The 19,044-nt window shown below is 42.9% G+C and overlaps 1 protein-coding gene across 4 annotated transcripts in view; it reads left to right on the plus strand.

Annotated features, from left to right (window-relative positions):
* Positions 1-19,044, plus strand: part of SPATA6 (spermatogenesis associated 6) — a 182,058-nt gene that overhangs the window by 93,319 nt on the left and 69,695 nt on the right. For all 4 annotated transcript variants that reach the window (XM_053693500.1, XM_053693499.1, XM_053693502.1 and 1 more), the window contains one exon: positions 8,427-8,526. In XM_053693500.1, coding sequence (XP_053549475.1) covers positions 8,427-8,526 — 100 coding nt within the window. The remainder of the gene's footprint in view (positions 1-8,426; positions 8,527-19,044) is intronic.

The raw sequence follows: 19,044 nt of genomic DNA on the forward strand, positions 1-19,044 counted from the left end.
AGTTCCTTGGGATTTTGGTCTAGCATACCTGTTTACTCCGTTTGCACTCCTTACACGAGTTATTGCTCGTATCAAACAGGAGAGAGCATCAGTAATTCTAATAGCTCCTGCATGGCCTCGCAGGATCTAGTGAAGATGTCATCTCGGCCACCTTGGAGGTTGCCTTTGAGGAAGGACCTACTAACTCAGGGTCCATTCCTCCATCCAAATCTCGTTTCTCTGAAGCTGACTGCTTGGAGATTGAACGCTCGCAAGCCTGTTACTCGAAAAATTTACCATAAGGTATGGCGTAAATAGCTTTATTGGTGTGAATCTAAGGGCTACTCTTGGAGTAGGGTCTGGATTCCTAGAATTTTGTCTTTTCTCCAGGAAAGTCTGGAGAAAGAGTTGTCAGTCAGTTCTCTGAAAGGTCAGATTTCTCCATTATCTATTTTGTTACACAAGCGTCTGGCAGATGTTCAATCTTTTTGTCAGGCCCTGGTCAGAATCAGGCCTGTGTTTAAACCTGTTGCTCCTCCTTGGAGCCTTAATCTTGTTCTTAAATTTTTGCAGCAGGCTCAGTTTGAGCCAATGCATTCCATAGATATTAAGTTGCTATCTTAGAAGGTTTGTTTCTTATTGCTATCTCTTCTGCTCAGAGAGTTTCAGAACTCTCGGCTTTGCAGTGTGATTCGCCTTACCTTATCTTTCATGCGGATAGGGTGGTTCTTCTAAATTGGGGTTTCTTCCTAAATTGTTTTCGGATAGAAATATTAATCAGGAAATTGTTGCTCCTTCTCTCTGTCCCAATCTTTCTCATAAGGAACGTCTGTTGCACAACTTGGATGATGTGCATGCTCTAAAATTCTACCTACAGACGACTAAGGATTTTCACCAGTCTTCTGCCCTGTTTGTTTGTTTGTTTCTCAGAAAAACGTAAGGGTCAAAAGGCTACTGCTACTTCTCTTTCCCTCTGGTTGAGAAGTATAATTCATTTTGCTTATGAGACTGCTGGACAGCAGCCACCTGAGAGAATTACAGCTCATTCCACTAGGGCTGTCTCCTCTTCTTGGGCTTTCAAAAATGTAGCTTCTGTGGAACAGATTTACAAGGCTGCAACTTGATCCTCTCTGCATACTTTATCCAAATTTTCCAAATTTGACACTTTTGCCTTCCGCTGAGGCCTCTTTTGGGAGAAAGGTTCTTCAAGCAGTGGTGCCTTCTGTTTAGGTCTGCCTGTCTTGTTCTCCCTCCCTGTTCATTCTGTGTCCTCTAGCTTGGGTATTGGTTCCCACTAGTAATTGAATGACGTTGTGGACTCTCCATATCTTAGGAAAGAAAACAAAATGTATGCTTACCTGATACATTTGTTTCCTTCCGGATATGGAGAGTCCACAACCCCACCCTTTATTAAGACAGTTATTTTTGACTAAACCTCAGGCACCTCTACACCTTTGTGTTATTTATTTTCCATTTCCCTTCGGTCGAATGACTGGGAATTATGAGTAGGGGAGTGACACTTAACATCTTTGCTGTGGTGATCTTTGCCTCCTCCTGCTGGCCAGGAGTGATATTCCCACTAGTAATTGAATGATGTCGTGGACTCTCCATATCCGGAAAGAAAGAAATTTATCAGGTAAGCATTAATTTTGTTTTTACATGATGCAGTGTATGAACTTGTTTACAAACAGCTGCTTTACATTTATTTTGTCATTTTAAATAGCTGATTTTGTCTTTTGAAACTGCCAGCTATAGTAACAGTTTCAATAAAACATAATTTATGCTTACCTGATAAATTTATTTCTCTTGTAGTGTATCCAGTCCACGGATCATCCATTACTTATGGGATATATTCTCCTTCCCAACAGGAAGTTGCAAGAGTCCACCCACAGCAAAGCTGCTATATAGCTCCTCCCCTAACTGCCATTACCAGTCATTCGACCGAAAACATGCAGAGAAAGGAAAACCATAGGGTGCAGTGGTGACTGTAGTTTAATGGAAAAATTACCTGCCTTAAAGTGACAGGGCGGGCCGTGGACTGGATACACTACAAGAGAAATAAATTTATCAGGTAAGCATAAATTATGTTTTCTCTTGTTAAGTGTATCCAGTCCACGGATCATCCATTACTTATGGGATACCAATACCAAAGCTAAAGTACACGGATGATGGGAGGGACAAGGCAGGTACTTAAACGGAAGTTACCACTGCCTGTAAAAAACCCTTTCTCCCAAAAATAGCCTCCGAAGAAGCAAGGTATCAAATTTGTTAAATTTGAAAAAGTATGAAACGCAGACCAAGACTCCGTCTTGTAATCTGTTCAACAGAAGCCACATTTAAAAAAGGCCCAAGTGAAAACCACAGCTCTAGTAGAATGAGCTGTAATCCCTTCAGGAGGCTGCTGTCCAGCAGTCTCATAAGCTAAATGAATTATGCTTTTTAACCAAAAAGACAGAGAGGTTGCTGAAGTCCTTTAACCTCTCCTCTGTCCAGAATAGACAACAAACAAGGTGAATGTTTGATGAAAATCTGTAGTAGCTTGTAAGTAAAACTTTAAAACACGAACCACGTCCAAATTGTGTAATAGACGTTCCTTCTTTGAAGAAGGATTAGGATACAAGAATGGAACAACAATCTCTTGAGTGATATTCTTGTTAGATACCACCTTAGGTAAAAACCCAGGTTGGTACACAGGACTACCTTATCCGTACGGAGAACCAGATAAGGAGAATCACATTGCAACGCAGATAACTCGGAGACTCTATGAGCCGAGGAAATAGCTACCAAAAAGGAACTTTCCAAGATAGAAGTTTGATATCTATGGAATGAAAAGGTTCAAATGGAACTCCTTGAAGAACCTTAAGAACCAGCTTTAAGCTCCATGGCGGAGCAACATTTTTAACCACAGGCTTGGTTCTAACCAAAGCCTGACCAAATGCCTGAACGTCTAGAATACCTGCCAGACGCTTGTGCAAAAGAATAGACAGAGTAGAAATCTGTCCTTTTAAAGAACTAGCTGACAACCCTTTTCTCAAAATCATCTTGGAGAAAAGATAATATCCTGGGAATCCAGACTTTACTCCATGAGTAACCCTTGGATTCATAACAATAAGATATTTACACCATATCTTATGTTAAATTTTCCTAGAGACAGGCTTTTATGCCTGTATTAAGGTATCAATTACTGACTCGGAGAAGCCATGCTTTGATAACATCAAGCGTTCTGTCTCCAGGCAGTCCATCTCAGATTAGTTATATTTAGATGGTTGAAAAGACCCTGAGGTAGAGGGTCCTGTCTCAGAAGCAGAGACCGTGGTGGAAAGGATGACATGTCCACCAGATCTGCATACCAGGTCCTGCGTGGCCACGCAGGCGCTGTCAAAAGCACCAAAGCACTCTCCTGCTTGATTTTGTGCAAACCCCTCCGGAGGGAATTCCCACTCCCCCGGATGAAAAGTCTGACGACTTAGAAAATCTGTCTCCCAGTTCTCAACACCTGGGATAGGGATAGCTTTTAGACAAGAGTGAGTCTCTGTCCAGTGAATTATTTTAAGACTTCTAACATTGCTAGGGAACTTCTGTTCCCCCTTGATGGTTGATGTAAGCCACAGTCGTGATATTGTCCGACTGAAATATGATGTACCTCAGAGTTGCTAACTGAGGCCAAGTCTGAAGAGCATGGAATATCGCTCCCAGTTCCAGAATATTCATTAGAAGGAGGGTCTCCTCCTGAGTCCACTATCCCTGAGCCTTCAGGGAGTTCCAGACTGTATCCCAACCTAAAAGGCTGGCATCTGTTGTAACAATTGTCCCATCTGACCTGCGGAAGGTCATACCCTTGGACAGATGGACCCGAGATAGTCACCAGAGAAGAGAATCTCTGGTTTCTTGGTCCGGATTTAACAGGAGAACAAATCTGTGTAATCCCCGTTCCTCTGGCTGAGCATGCATAGTTGCAGTGGTCTGAAATGTAGGCGTGCAAACGGTACTATGTCCCTTGCCGCTACCATTAAGCCGATTACATTCATGTACTGAGCCACCAACGGGCGCGGATGGAATGAAGAACACGGCAGAAATTTAGAAACTTTGACAACCTGGACTCCGTCAGGTAAATTTTAATTTCTACAAAATCTATCAGAATCCCTAGGAGGGAAACCCTTGATATTGGGGATAGAGAACTCTTTCCTTGTTCACTTTCCACCCATGCGATCTCAGAAATGCCAGTACTACGTCCGTATGAGACTTGGCAACTTGGATGTTTGACGCCTGTATCAGGATGTCGTCTAAATAAGGGGCCACTTCTATGCCCCGTGGCCTAAGGACCGCCAAAGTGACCCCAGAACCTCCATAAAGATTCTAGGGACTGTAGTTAACCCAAAGGAAAGAGCTACAAACTGGTAATGCCTGTCTAGAAAGGCAAACCTGAAAAACCGATGGTGATCTTTATGCATCGTAATGTGAGGATAAGCATCCTTCAAATCCATTGTAGTCCTCTATTGACTCTCCTGGATCATAGTTAAGATGGTACGAATAGTTTCCATCTTAAATGATAGAATTCTAAAGAATTTGTTTAAGATCTTTTAGATCCAAAATAGGTCTGAAGGTTTCCTTTCCTTGGGAACCACAAACCGATTTGAGGAAAACTGTGTCCCTGTTCCTCTATTGGAACTGAATGGGTCACGTACACAATGCAAGAATGTCTCTTTCTTTATCTGGTTTGCAGATAAATGTGAAAGGCAAAAACTCCCCTTTTTTGGGGGGGAAAGCTTTGAAATCCAGAAGATATCTCTGGGGTATAATTTCCAATGCCCAGGGATCCTGGGCATCTCTTGCCCACGCCTGGGCGAAGAATGAAGTCTGCCCCCTATAGGATCCGTTACCAGATAGGGGTCCGTTCCTCATGCTGTTTTAGAGGCAGCAGCAGGCTCCTTGACCTGCTTATCTTTGTTCCAGGTCCGGTTGTCTCCAGACCGCCTTGGACTGAGCAAAAGTTCCCTCTTATTTTGCCTTAGAGGAAGTTGATGCCACACCTGCCTTGAATTTTCGAAAGGCACGAAAATTAGGCCTTTTTTGTCCCTTGATTTGGACCTGTCCTGAGGAAGGGCATGATCTTTTCCTCCAGTGATATAAGTAATAATCTCCTTCAAACTAGGCCTGAATAGGGTCTGCCCCTTGAAGGGAAGTTAAGTAGCTTATTTATTAAAGTCACGACAGCTGACCATGATATAAGCCATAGCGCTCTGCGCGCCAGTATAGTAAAAAACTGAATTCTTAGCCGTTAGTCTAGTCAAAGGAACAAAGGCATCAGAAAACAAAGGAATTCGCTAGCTTAAGTGCTCTAAGCTTGTCAAATATATTCATCCAATGGAGCCTGTAAAGCCTCATCAAGAGACTCAAACCAGAACGCCGCAGCAGCAGTGACAGGAGCAATGCGTGCAAGGGGCTGCAGGATAAAACCTTGTTGAATAAACATTTTTTATCCATTGGATCTAAAAAAACACAACAGTCCTCGCCAGAGGTAGTGGTACGCTTAGCTAGAGTAGAAACTCTTCTCTCCACCTTAGGAACTGTCTGCCATAAGTCCCGTGTGGTGGCAACTATTAGAAAACATTCTTCTAAAAAATAGGAGGGGAAGAGAACGGCACACCTGGTCTATCCCATTCCTTATGAAAAATTTTAGTAAACCTCTTTAGGTATTGGAAAAACATAAGTACACACCGGCACTGCATATTATTTATCCAGTCTACACAATTTCTCTGGCACTGCGATTGTACACATTCATTCAGAGCAGCTAAAGCCTCCCTGAGCAACAAGTGGAGGTTCTCAAGCATAAATTTTAAATGTAGAAATATCAGAATCAGGTTAAATCATCTTCCCTGAGTCACAAATATCACCCACAGACTAAGCATATTGTGAGGTAGTATCAGACATGGTTCTTAAAGCGTCTGTATGCTCTGTATCTACCCCCAGAGCTGTTTTGCTTTCCTTTAATTTCAGGTAGTCTGACTAATACTGCTGCCAGTGTATTATACACAACCTTTGCCATGTCTTGTAAAATAAACGCTATGGGCGCCATTGATATACTTGGCGCCATTTGAGCGTGAGTCCCTGGAGCGGGAGTCAAAGGGTCTGACACGTGGGGAGAGTTAGTCGGCATAACTTCCCCCTCGACAGAATCCTCTGGTAAAATAAACGCTATGGGTGCCCTTGATGTACTTGGCGCCATTTGAGCGTGAGTCCCTAAAGCGGGAGTCAAAGGGTCTGACACGTGGGGAGAGTTAGTCGGCATAACTTCCCCCTCGACAGAATCCTCTGGTGATAATGTTTTTAAATACAAAAAATGATCTTTATTGTTTAACATGAAATCAGTACATCTGGTACACATTCTAAAATGGGGTTCCACCATGGCTTTAAACATAATAAACACAGAGCCTCCTCTATGTTAGACATGTTAGAACTAATAAAGAGACTAGTAAGCTTGGAAAACACTTTAAATCAAGTTAACAAGCAAATATAACAAACGTTACTGTGCCTTTAAGAGAAACAAATTTTGTCAAAATTTGAAAAACAGTGAAAAAAGGCAGTAAATCAAACGAAATTTTTACAGTACATGTAATAAGTTAACAGAGCATTGCACCCACTTGCAAATGGATGATTAACCCCTTAATGCAAAAAACAGATAAAAAAAAAAAATAAAAAAAAAAAAACGACATTTTTTTAAACAGACACAACAAAACTGCCACAGCTGAGCTGTGGATTACCTTCCCTATAACTGTTTCTATGCAAAATTTAAGCCAGCCATGTGGAAAAATTAGGCCCTAATAAGTTTTATCACCAAACATATGTTAAAAAACGATTAAACATGCCAGCAAATGTTTTAAAACACATTCTTATAAGAGTATGTATCTCTATTAATAAGCCTGATACCAGTCGCTATCGCTGCATTTAAGGCTTTACTTACATTACTTCGGTATCAGCAGTATTTTCTTAGTCAATTCCATTCCTTAGAAAAATATATTACTGCACATACCTTAGCATATATCTCTATCAATCAGCCTGGTACCAGTCGCTTTCACTGCATTTAAAGGCTGTACTTACATTACTTCGGTATCAGCAGTATTTTCTTAGTCAATTCCATTCCTTAGAAAAATATTTTACTGCACATACCTTATTTGCAGGAAAACCTGCACGCCATTCCCCCTCTGAAGTACCTTACTCCTCAGAATGTGTGAGAACAGCAACTGGATCTTAGTTACGTCTGCTAAGATCATAGAAAAAACGCAGGCAGATTCTTCTTCCAAATACTGCCTGAGATAAACAGCACACTCCGGTGCCATTTAAAAATAACAAACTTTTGATTGAAGAAATAAACTAAGTATAAAAAACCACAGACTCTCACGACCTCCTATCTATGTTGAGACTTGCAAGAGAATGACTGGTAATGGCAGTTAGGGGAGGAGCTATATAGCAGCTTTGCTGTGGGTGGACTCTTGCAACTTCCTGTTGGGAAGGAGAATATATCCCATAAGTAATGGATGATCCGTGGACTGGATACACTTAACAAGAGAAATAAGTATTGACTTTAAAAAATATATGCAAATATAACCAGCAGAAAAAGATACACTCCCAGTATGGGTAGGAGAGATAAGCGCTAAAATGTTGTTCTCGCTAGAATGATGATGTAAATCTCTTTACGCTGGCCAGATTATCTAACAAGTCTCGCCCTGTGAGGTCCCTCAGTAATTGTATAAAGGTAGATTTGAACTTGTGAGCTACTATGTAGGATTCTGCAAAAAAAAATCCCAAAGCGTTTGTGTGATTCATCTCCATCCTGACGAGTTTCTGATCACCAGGCCGCATATATTGGGTTTTGGTATACAGAAAAATACACGATAGGGAAGCCTTTGTATGGATGAAGAGTGATAAGGTAGTCTTATCTCCCTGCAAGTTCATTCCATTTTAATGCATTGTGGTTTCAAATGGCAAAAACAGCTATTTAATATACAACGATAAACCTTAAGGAACAATATGCTCTACAGGTACAGTGTCCCTTTAATGCACTCCAGCTGGTAAATGTATCATTATTTAGGAGAGCATTTTACAGCACCCTGTCCCTTTAATCCCCTTAACTGGTGTCCAACAGCTAATGGGTTAATATAGAAGCCCTCCTTATAGACTACATGGCAGAGAATTTCCCTGTTCTGGATTAGGGTCCGCGCTGTTGTACATTATTACAGATTGCAGCACAAGAGCTTTTTCTGTTCTGTAGATAAATATTACATTGCAGTGTTCTCTGCTCTAATACAAATATATGTTCAATCTTATTGTAGCAGCACCATTCACTCTGCTACAAACCTGATATTAACTCAGTAACATCATCTCATTGCTGCCATTTACTGAAGCTACAGAAAAATGATAGTCATGTTTATAAATCCATTTTCTTGCAGGTTCCAGTCTCATCACAGAGCAACGGTAAACTGGGAGGAAATCCATACGAGAGTCAAGAATATGTTAAGGACGCACAGCGCTAGACAGCGGCTTCATTTTGTAAGTGTGATTGTATTACTGTTTTATAATCTTTAGGTAATGGTAAAAGGTGCTTCATATTCTATCTTGTGACAGTGACCTAGACTCATAGACATTATAAGATGTATTATTAATATTATTATTATCATTTATTTGTATGGTGCCGCAAAATTCCGTAGCGCTGGGTACAGCCATAGGGGTTGTGGTTTTTAAATTGAATCTTGATTTTTAATTTAAACTAAATATAATTCTAATTTAATACTAAATATAATTCTATGGTAAAAAAACACTAAACTGTTAGAACTAAGTTAAAAGACCATAAAGGGTCTCCATTATTTCCAAAGAATTTATTAGGAACCATTTTATATATGTTGTAATAAGAGAAATATTTAGAGATAGAGATATATATATACACATATATTTTACAGCAAAACAGTCTGAATAATAATACAAGGCAACTCTATCTACCACAACACCAATTTGTGCAACACTGCTAATTAAATAAAATAATCACAGATTTTTATCCCAGGAATACTTAGCCAAATTCTCTAATGTTTGTGTCCAAAATCAGGAATTGTCATCAGGAGAGGGGAGAGAGAGTTACGTTCCCAATTGTATGCTATGCTCAATTCAAAAGGGTCTGGCCTATCACATGCCAATCAAAGGCTAATCGGAGTGTCTTTAAAACCAAGATGAAACACCTAGCTAAGAGACAAAGATGTATCTGGGGGAAGGTATTTTAAAACCAGTTATGTGAATATTCCAGGGATAAAATCTTTAAGCTATGTCACCACAGGGGTATACAATGACAAGGATTTGTACTAAGATACAAAAACATAAGACTAAACAGATCTATTAGAGGAGGAAGAGGGCCCTAGAGGTAAATTCACTGATCATCGCTTCACATATGTAGTTGCGTGAGGTGCCCAATACGGGGAATCTCGCACACCAATCGGGATCCGCTAGCAGTATGGCAGAACAATAATCACATAGAAATAAAAAATAATAGAACAATAATTACAGCCACAACACTTCAAATACATCTGTAAAACAGTTTATATAAATGTCTGCTACGTGTCGGTTTTGTTACGGTAACGTAGTCTCGCTGGAGGGGCTGGCGGAGGGTTTTGCAGGATGTTCTAAAGACGTGGTCTGAATGTTTCACCTGTCTGCTGCAGCATGTAGAATTCATTTGTACTTGTGTGGTTGTCTCTCAGCATTGTTACAGTTTTCCAGTTTTGTCATACTATATGTTTTATATTAATCTGTAATGTTTTGAAGGTATTTAAATAGCCCTGTTTTATTTGAATTTTTTGCATTTGAGAGGCTGGATGTTCAGGACATGCTGTGTGTCACTAAAGATATACTTACATGACTTTGATGTCCCATTATCTGATAAAATTAATTGGTACAGGTACAAATCCCCAAATCCGGTATTCAAAATTCCAGAATTCTTCCAAAATTTAGACTTTTAAAAATGTCCAATAATTATACTCCACAAGGAATTGCACTCACTGGATTTAAAGACCACTAAAAACTTTAATGTGATGTTTTGTGGCGTTCTCCCATTCCTCAGACAAAGAAAACTGTGCAAAAAGCTGTGTTCAAAGAGACATCATAAGCCCCTCCCCCAATGATGCGCACAACCAATCATGTATACTATTATGAATAGTATTCGGTTATACTAATCATTACAAATTTCTTTACTGATTTCACATCAAGTGATCATCATTTCATAACAAACTCACATATAAAGATTGTTATCAACTTAAATTAGTGTTGCTGTAAAAATCTTAACATATCTATATTTAAATAGATTATCATCGTGTGGACATAGTGTGCTTAACCCTTTTATGACGAGTGAAATTTGTCTACATTGGAACAACATTCCGATGTAAACAAATTGAAATCACGCGATCGCAGTTAGGACGTCATGGGACATCCTAACGTCAGGAAAGGGTTAAATAATGTGCTTAAACTATATAAACAAAGTGGGTACCTCATCTACCATCTGCAAGATTTGACACCTGATTTGTGGGTTCATACAAGAATATATGATGTGTAATGGTCCTATCCCCTCGCCAAACTGTCGCATTTTACAGATGCAAATATACAAATATTCCCAAATCCAAATCAAAGTCCCAAGCAGTTTGGATAAAGGCTTTTGTACCTGTATGGCTCACAGAGTGATCATGTTGCTAATTATTTATTGTTGCTAAAACCAGTAGATGTAAACGACACCCAGTGACCGCTCGCTGTTCAGGAACAATATAAAAGCTCAAAATTCCCTTCATTCACACCTTTTCAACTGTATACATGCACTGTTCTCAGGAACATAACAATCTCTTGTTTTTATTAAGCACAAACCTATAGGCAGATTTTACACAGCCTAGTGTTGGTACAAGATTATTTTTGTAAAAAGTACTAGTGCTTTGTCTTTAGCTTTCCACCAGTGCCACCTAGTGGCCATCAATAATAATTGTTAAAAGGATATAAAAAAAATACTTCTTTTGTAAAAACAGTTATTATTACTTTACTTTAGATTAAAGTTAACATAATAATAAACAGATTGTGTTAAAAAAAAGGCAAACCACTTAGAAATTCTCAGTCTAGCCCCTGCCAACAGCTAAACAAGGAAGAGGACATTGCAAAACTTAAGTTTTAGGTCACATAATTTTTACAGCTGAAGACCTATATTTATTATGGGCAATAAACTGACTCGAGCTATTTTATGGTGTCTCCTAGCAACGCTGCAAAATAAACACTATACCTTTGTCTTCCTGTTGAGGCCGCCTCCTCCTTGAGGGGCTGGACAGGAAGTAAAAGACACTACAGAAATTACGTTAAAAAAGCATTTAAAGGTAAAATCCTTTTAAAAATGCATAATGCAATGATTTCTATTAAGTATAAGCCTTTGCTTTGTGCTTTTGTTGTTATTACAATGAACCAGACTGTTTAACCTGACCCTCTATCTTTAACTCATAAGGCTTCACTAGAATAAATGTAATATTACACAGGTGGATGGTTGGTCTGTTTATATACCACCCTCTTGTTTTTCATAACTATAACTCTTATGAGGATAATACTGTTATATTCTTTGTCACTATAGAGTTTAGTGTCTCTTGTACTGACTCGCCTGCAGTCAGGAATTTACCTTCTGGGAAAAGCCCTAGCCCTGATGGATTTGGTACCAAAACTCTAGAAAATGTACATCTACCAAGTTCCAAATCTGCTTTAGATGATGAAGTCGGCTTATCAAATTGACTTTGTTTTCTTGGTATCCTTTTTTGAAAAACATACCTAGGTACACTCAGGAGCGGAAATGCATTACTCAGCATTAGTGATTGGTGGTTGCACACATATGCCTCTTCTCATTGTCTCACCAGATATGCTCAGCTGGCTCCCAGTAGTGCATAGTTGACTTCAACTATGTCTTTAACTCCTTTGCAGGCGTTAAAGGGACACTGAACCCAAATTTTTTCTTTTGTAATTCAGAAAGAGCATGCAATTTTAAGCAACTTTCTAATTTACTCCTATTATCAATTTTTCTTAGTTCTCTTGCTATCATTATTTGAAAAAGAAGGCATCTAAGCTTTTTTTTGGTTTCAGTACTCTGGATAGCACTTTTTTATTGGTGGATGAATTTATCCACTAATCAGCAAGGACAACCCAGGTTGTTCACCAAAAGTGGGCCGGCATCTAAACTTACATTCTTGCATTTCAAATAAAGATACCAAGAGAATGAAGAAAATTTGATAATAGGAGTAAATTAGAAAGTTGCTTAAAATGTCATGCTCAATCTGAATCACGAAAGAAAATTTTTGGGTACAGTGTCCCTTTAAGCACAGTTGTATGCAAAAAGTAGTGCAATATTAAAATACACGAACACTTAAAGGAACATGAAACCCAAACATTTTCTTTCATGATTCAGATAGATAATACAATTTTAAACAACATTCCAATTTGCTTCTATTATTTAATTTGCCCTACACATCAGTGCCACGCCATCCTTCACATCAGTGCCACGCCATCCTTCACATCAGTGCCACACCATCCTTCACATCAGTACCACACCGTCCTTCACATCAGTACCACACCGTCCTTCACATAAGCCCTACACCATCCTTCACATCAGCACCACCCCCCTTTCACATCAGCGCCACGCCATCCTTCACATCAGTGCCACGCCATCCTTCACATCAGTGCCACGCCATCCTTCACATCAGTGCCACACCAACCTTCACATCAGTGCCACACCATCCTTCACATCAGTGCCACACCATCCTTCACATCAGCACCACCCCCCTTTCACATCAGCGCCACACCATCCTTCACATCAGCACCACCCCCCTTTCACATCAGCGCCACACCATCCTTCACATCAGCACCATACATCATTCACATCAGCGCCACACCATCCTTCACATCAGTGCCACACCATCCTTCACATCAGCACCACCCCCCTTTCACATCAGCGCCACGCCATCCTTCACATCAGTGCTACACCGTCCTTCACATCAGTGCTACACCATCCTTCACATCAGTGCTACACCATCCTTCACATCAGTGCTACACCATTCTTCACATCAGTACCACACCGTCCTTCACATCAGTACCACACCGTCCTTCACATCAGTACCACACCGTCCTTCACATCAGTACCACACCGTCCTTCACATCAGCACCACATCCCCTTCACATTAGCACCACACCGTCCTTCACATCAGTACCACACCGTCCTTCACATCAGTACCACACCGTCCTTCACATCAGCACAACACCGTCCTTCACATCAGTGCCACTCAGTCCTTGACATCAGCGCCACACCGTCCTTTACATGAGCCCTACACCGTCCTTCACATCAGTGCCACACAGTCCTTGACATCAGCGCCACACCGTCCTTCACATCAGCCCCACACCGTCCTTTACATCAGCGCCACACCATCCTTCACATCAGCCCCACACCGTCCTTTACATCAGCGCCACACCATCCTTCACATCAGCGCCACACCGTCCTTCACATCAGCGCCACACCGTCCTTCACATCAGTGCCACACCGTCCTTCACATCAGCCCCACACCCCCTTCACATCAGCCCCACACCCCCTTCACATCAGCCCCACACCGCTTTCACATCAGCGCCACACCCCCTTCACATTAGTGCTACACTCCCCAGCCCCACCCCCCCCCCTTCACATCAGCCCCACACCCCCTTCACATCAGCGCCACACCCCCCTTCACATACTTTGGAGGCGTTAAGCACAGTTGTATGCAAAAAGTAGTGCAATATTAAAATACACTAACACTTAAAGGGACATGAAACCCTAACATTTTCTTTCATGATTCAGATAGATAATACAATTTTAAACAACATTCCAATTTGCTTCGATTATTTAATTTGCCCTTCACATCAGCGCCACGCCATCCTTCACATCAGCGCCACGCCATCCTTCACATCAGCGCCACGCCATCCTTCACATCAGCGCCACGCCATCCTTCACATCAGCGCCACACTATCCTTCACATCAGCACCACACAGTCCTTCACATCAGCTCCACATCATCCTTCACATCAGCTCCACACCGTCCTTCACGTTGGCTCCACACCATCCTTCACATCAGCTCCACACCGTCCTTCACGTTGGCTCCACACCATCCTTCACATCAGCGCCACACCGTCCTTCACATCAGCTCCACACCGTCCTTCACATCAGCTCCACACCGTCCTTCACATCAGCTCCACACCGTCCTTCACATCAGCGCCACGCCATCCTTCACATCAGCACTACACAGTCCTTCACATCAGCGCCACACCCCCTTCACATCAGCACCACACCGTCCTTCACATTAGCACCACACCGTCCTTCACATCAGCACCACACCGTCCTTCACATCAGTACCACACCGTCCTTCACATCAGTACCACACCGTCCTTCACATCAGTACCACACCGTCCTTCACATCAGCACCACACCGTCCTTCACATCAGCACCACACCGTCCTTCACATCAGCCCCACACCGTCCTTCACATCAGCCCCACACCGTCCTTCACCTCAGCCCCACACCGTCCTTCACCTCAGCCCCACACCGTCCTTCACATCAGCCCCACACCGTCCTTCACATCAGCCCCACACCGTCCTTCACATCAGCCCCACACCTCCTTCACATCAACGCCACACCCCCTTCACATCAGTGCTACACTCCCCTTCACATCAGTGCTACATTCCCCTTCACATCAGTGCTACACCCCCCTTCACATCAGTGCTACACCCCCCTTCACATCAGTGCTACACCCCCCTTCACATCAGCCCCACATCCCCCTTCACATCAGCACCACACCCCCTTCACATCAGCCCCACACCCCCCTTCACATCAGTACCACACCCCCTTCACATCAGTACCACACCCCCCTTCACATCAGCCCCACATCCCCCTTCACATCAGCACCACACCCCCTTCACATCAGCCCCACACCCCCCTTCACATCAGCACCACACCCCCTTCACATCAGTACCACACCGTCCTTCACATCAGCACCACACCCCCTTCACATCAGTACCACACCGTCCTTCACATCAGTACCACACCGTCCTTCACATCAGTACCACACCGTCCTTCACATCAGCACCACACCGTCCTTCACATCAGCACCACACCGTCCTTCACATCAGCCCCACACCGTCCTTCACATCAGCCCCACAGCGTCCTTCACATCAGCCCCACACCGTCCTTCACATCAGCCCCACACCGTCCTTCACCTCAGCCCCACACCGTCCTTCACCTCAGCCCCACACCGTCCTTCACATCAGCCCCACACCGTCCTTCACATCAGCCCCACACCATCCTTCACATCAGCCCCACACCGTCCTTCACATCAGCCCCACACCGTCCTTCACATCAGCCCCACACCTCCTTCACATCAACGCCACACCCCCTTCACATCAGTGCTACACTCCCCTTCACATCAGTGCTACACCCCCTTTCACATCAGTGCTACACCCCCCTTCACATCAGCCCCACATCCCCCTTCACATCAGCCCCACACCCTTCTTCACATCAGACCCACACCCCCCTTCACATCAGCGCCACACCCCCTTCACATCAGCCCCACACCCAATTCACATCAGCCCCACACCACTCTTCACATCAGCCCCACACCACTCTTCACATCAGTGCTACACCCCCTTCACATCAGTGCTACACCCCCCTTCACATCAGTGCTACACCCCTCCTTCACATCAGCCCCACACCCCTTCTTCACATCAGCCCCACACCCCCCTTCACATCAGCGCCACACCCCCTTCTCATCCTTTGGAGGCGTTAAGCACAGTTGTATGCAAAAAGTAGTGCAATATTAAAATACACTAACACTTAAAGGGACATGAAACCCCAACATTTTCTTTCATGATTCAGATAGATAATACAGTTTTAAACAACATTCCAATTTGCTTCTATTATTTAATTTGCCCTTCACATCAGCGCCACGCCATCCTCACATCAGCGCCACGCCATCCTTCACTTCAGCGCCACGCCATCCTTCACATCAGCGCCACGCAATCCTTCACATCAGCGCCACACCTCCCTTCACATCAGCGCCACACCTCCCTTCACATAAGCCCCACACCCCCCTTCACATCAGCCCCACACCCCCCTTCACATCAGCTCCACACCCCCTTCACATCAGCCCCACACCCCCCTTCACATCAGCCCCACACCCGTTTCACATTAGCGCCACACCCCCCTTCACATCCTTTGTAGGCATTAAGCACAGTTGTATGCAAAAATTAATGCATTATTAAAATACACAAACACTTAAAGGGACATGAAACCCTAACATTTTCTTTCATGATTCAGATAGATAATACAATTTTAAACAACATTCCAATTTGCTTCTATTATTTAATTTGCCCTTCACATCAGCACCACCCCCCTTTCCCATCAGCCCCACACCCCCTTCACATCAGCACCACACCATCCTTCACATCAGTACCACACCATCCTTCACATCAGAGCCACACCATCCTTCACATCAGAGCCACACCATCCTTCACATCAGAGCCACACCATCCTTCACATCAGTACCACTCCATCCTCCACATCAGAGCAACACCATCCTTCACATCAGAGCCACACCATCCTTCACATCAGTACCACAGCGTCCTTCACATCAGTACCACACCATCCTTCACATCAGTACCACACCATCCTTCACATCAGAGCCACACCATCCTTCACATCAGTGCCACACCATCCTTCACATCAGAGCCACACCGTCCTTCACATCAGTGCCACACCGTCCTTCACATCAGTACCACACCGTCCTTCACATCAGCACCACACCATCCTTCACATCAGCGCCACACCATCCTTCACATCAGCACCACACCGTCCTTCACATCAGCACCACACCGTCCTTCACATCAGTACCACACCGTCCTTCACATCAGTACCACACCATCCTTCACATCAGAGCCACACCATCCTTCACATCAGTGCCACACCATCCTTCACATCAGAGCCACACCGTCCTTCACATCAGTGCCACACCGTCCTTCACATCAGTACCACACCGTCCTTCACATCAGCACCACACCATCCTTCACATCAGCGCCACACCATCCTTCACATCAGCACCACACCTTCCTTCACATCAGTACCACACCGTCCTTCACATCAGTACCACACCATCCTTCACATCAGTACCACACCGTCCTTCACATCAGTACCACACCGTCCTTCACATCAGTACCACACCGTCCTTCACATCAGTACCACACCGTCCTTCACATCAGTACCACACCGTCCTTCACATCAGTACCACACCGTCCTTCACATCAGCACCACACCGTCCTTCACATCAGTGCCACACCATCCTTCACATCAGTACCACACCATCCTTCACATCAGCGCCACACCATCCTTCACATCAGTACCACACCATCCTTCACATCAGCGCCACACCATCCTTCACATCAGCACCACACCGTCCTTCACATCAGTACCACACCATCCTTCACATCAGCGCCACACCATCCTTCACATCAGCGCCACACCATCCTTCACATCAGCGCCACACCGTCCTTCACATCAGTACCACACCATCCTTCACATCAGCGCCACACCATCCTTCACATCAGCGCTACACCCCCTTCACATCAGCCCCATACAGTCCTTCACATCAGTCCTACATCGTCCTTCACATCAGCGCCACGCCATCCTTTACATCAGCGCCACACCGTCCTTCACATCAGCCCCACACCGTCCTTCATATCAGCGCTATAAATTACGCTGTTTTCAGTGCACGGTCTCTTAAATTTGCTGTTATTAGTAATTAGTGTTTTGAGTATTTTGATAAAAGCATTTTAAGTTGCAAAGAAAAAAAAGTGACATCTAGAATGTGCAAATGTTTAGATAATTACGCTTGGATTTGAGAGACTATGTCATACACGCCCATGTTCAGCCCACAAATTTCTATGTGTTTTGTGCACATCCAGTGTATTTAAATTACGTTTTACGCTGTGCATATCTAATATGATTTATTCCTGTGTAATTTACATGCAAATTTTAAGTTTTTTTAAGCACCTTAACAATACAAAATTGTTTCCTGTTTTTTGTGTGAATAGTTCAATTATTCTTTTTGTAAGATTTTTAAAATTACAATTTTCATTGTGCACTTTTGTAATGTACTCATCTCTTTCCCATAGGAAAATGTAGTATACGCCCCTTAGCGGGACCCCCTATTTTCAGGGTAAAAAGTGGCTTTAGATCATTCCACCAGGGTAATAGAAGTACTGGCCAGCATTCTTATAGAATCTAACCAGCCCAGAGACCTTTAAATCATCGGGACCATAGACTTTATACAGCATTTAAAAAACCAAAGTATTCATTTGAACTAAAGCGTTTTTTTTTTTCTGGCCATTCCAGTGCTATTAGAGCTTTTAAGTTTTAACTAAAACTAAAAGAATTTGAGCTGAGAGAGAACGGTAATTACAGCTAACCAGTACAAATGATCAGATGTCTAACAAGAACGTATTACCATAAGAGCTCGCTGGGCTTTGAAATTTGACTCTGATGTGCCGTTTTACAAATGTTCATCTGCCACAGGAGTCTTAAAGGCAGGCGTAGTGAATGGCAAGCGCCGCTGATTCCAAGGCCTCCATAGATTCTCTGAATTTATAACCCATAGGAATTTTTTTTTCCTCTCTTAGTTCTGCAACGTTTAATTAAAAATATTCATCAATTTGTGGATCATTACCCTGCGCTGATATTTTATTTCTCTCAAGTCTTCAAGAGCTGGTGTGAAGGACTGGAGACATTTTTCATCATAGGAAGCTAAATGAAAATATATTTATTCATACACCTAGTGACACAGATGCCCCTGAAACTTCAGATCGTGTTATACAAATGCATATTGCAGACCCTGAATGTTTATTGGCAAATGAACTCCATGAAACGGAGACAAATCTATTAACAAAAAAAGGCTAAGGATAAGAATTAAATGCGACGCTAACCAATGAGATCGTATCTATATCATAATTGT

Source organism: Bombina bombina, chromosome 10 (assembly GCF_027579735.1).
Source record: "Bombina bombina isolate aBomBom1 chromosome 10, aBomBom1.pri, whole genome shotgun sequence".
NCBI classification, from domain to species: Eukaryota; Metazoa; Chordata; class Amphibia; order Anura; family Bombinatoridae; genus Bombina; species Bombina bombina.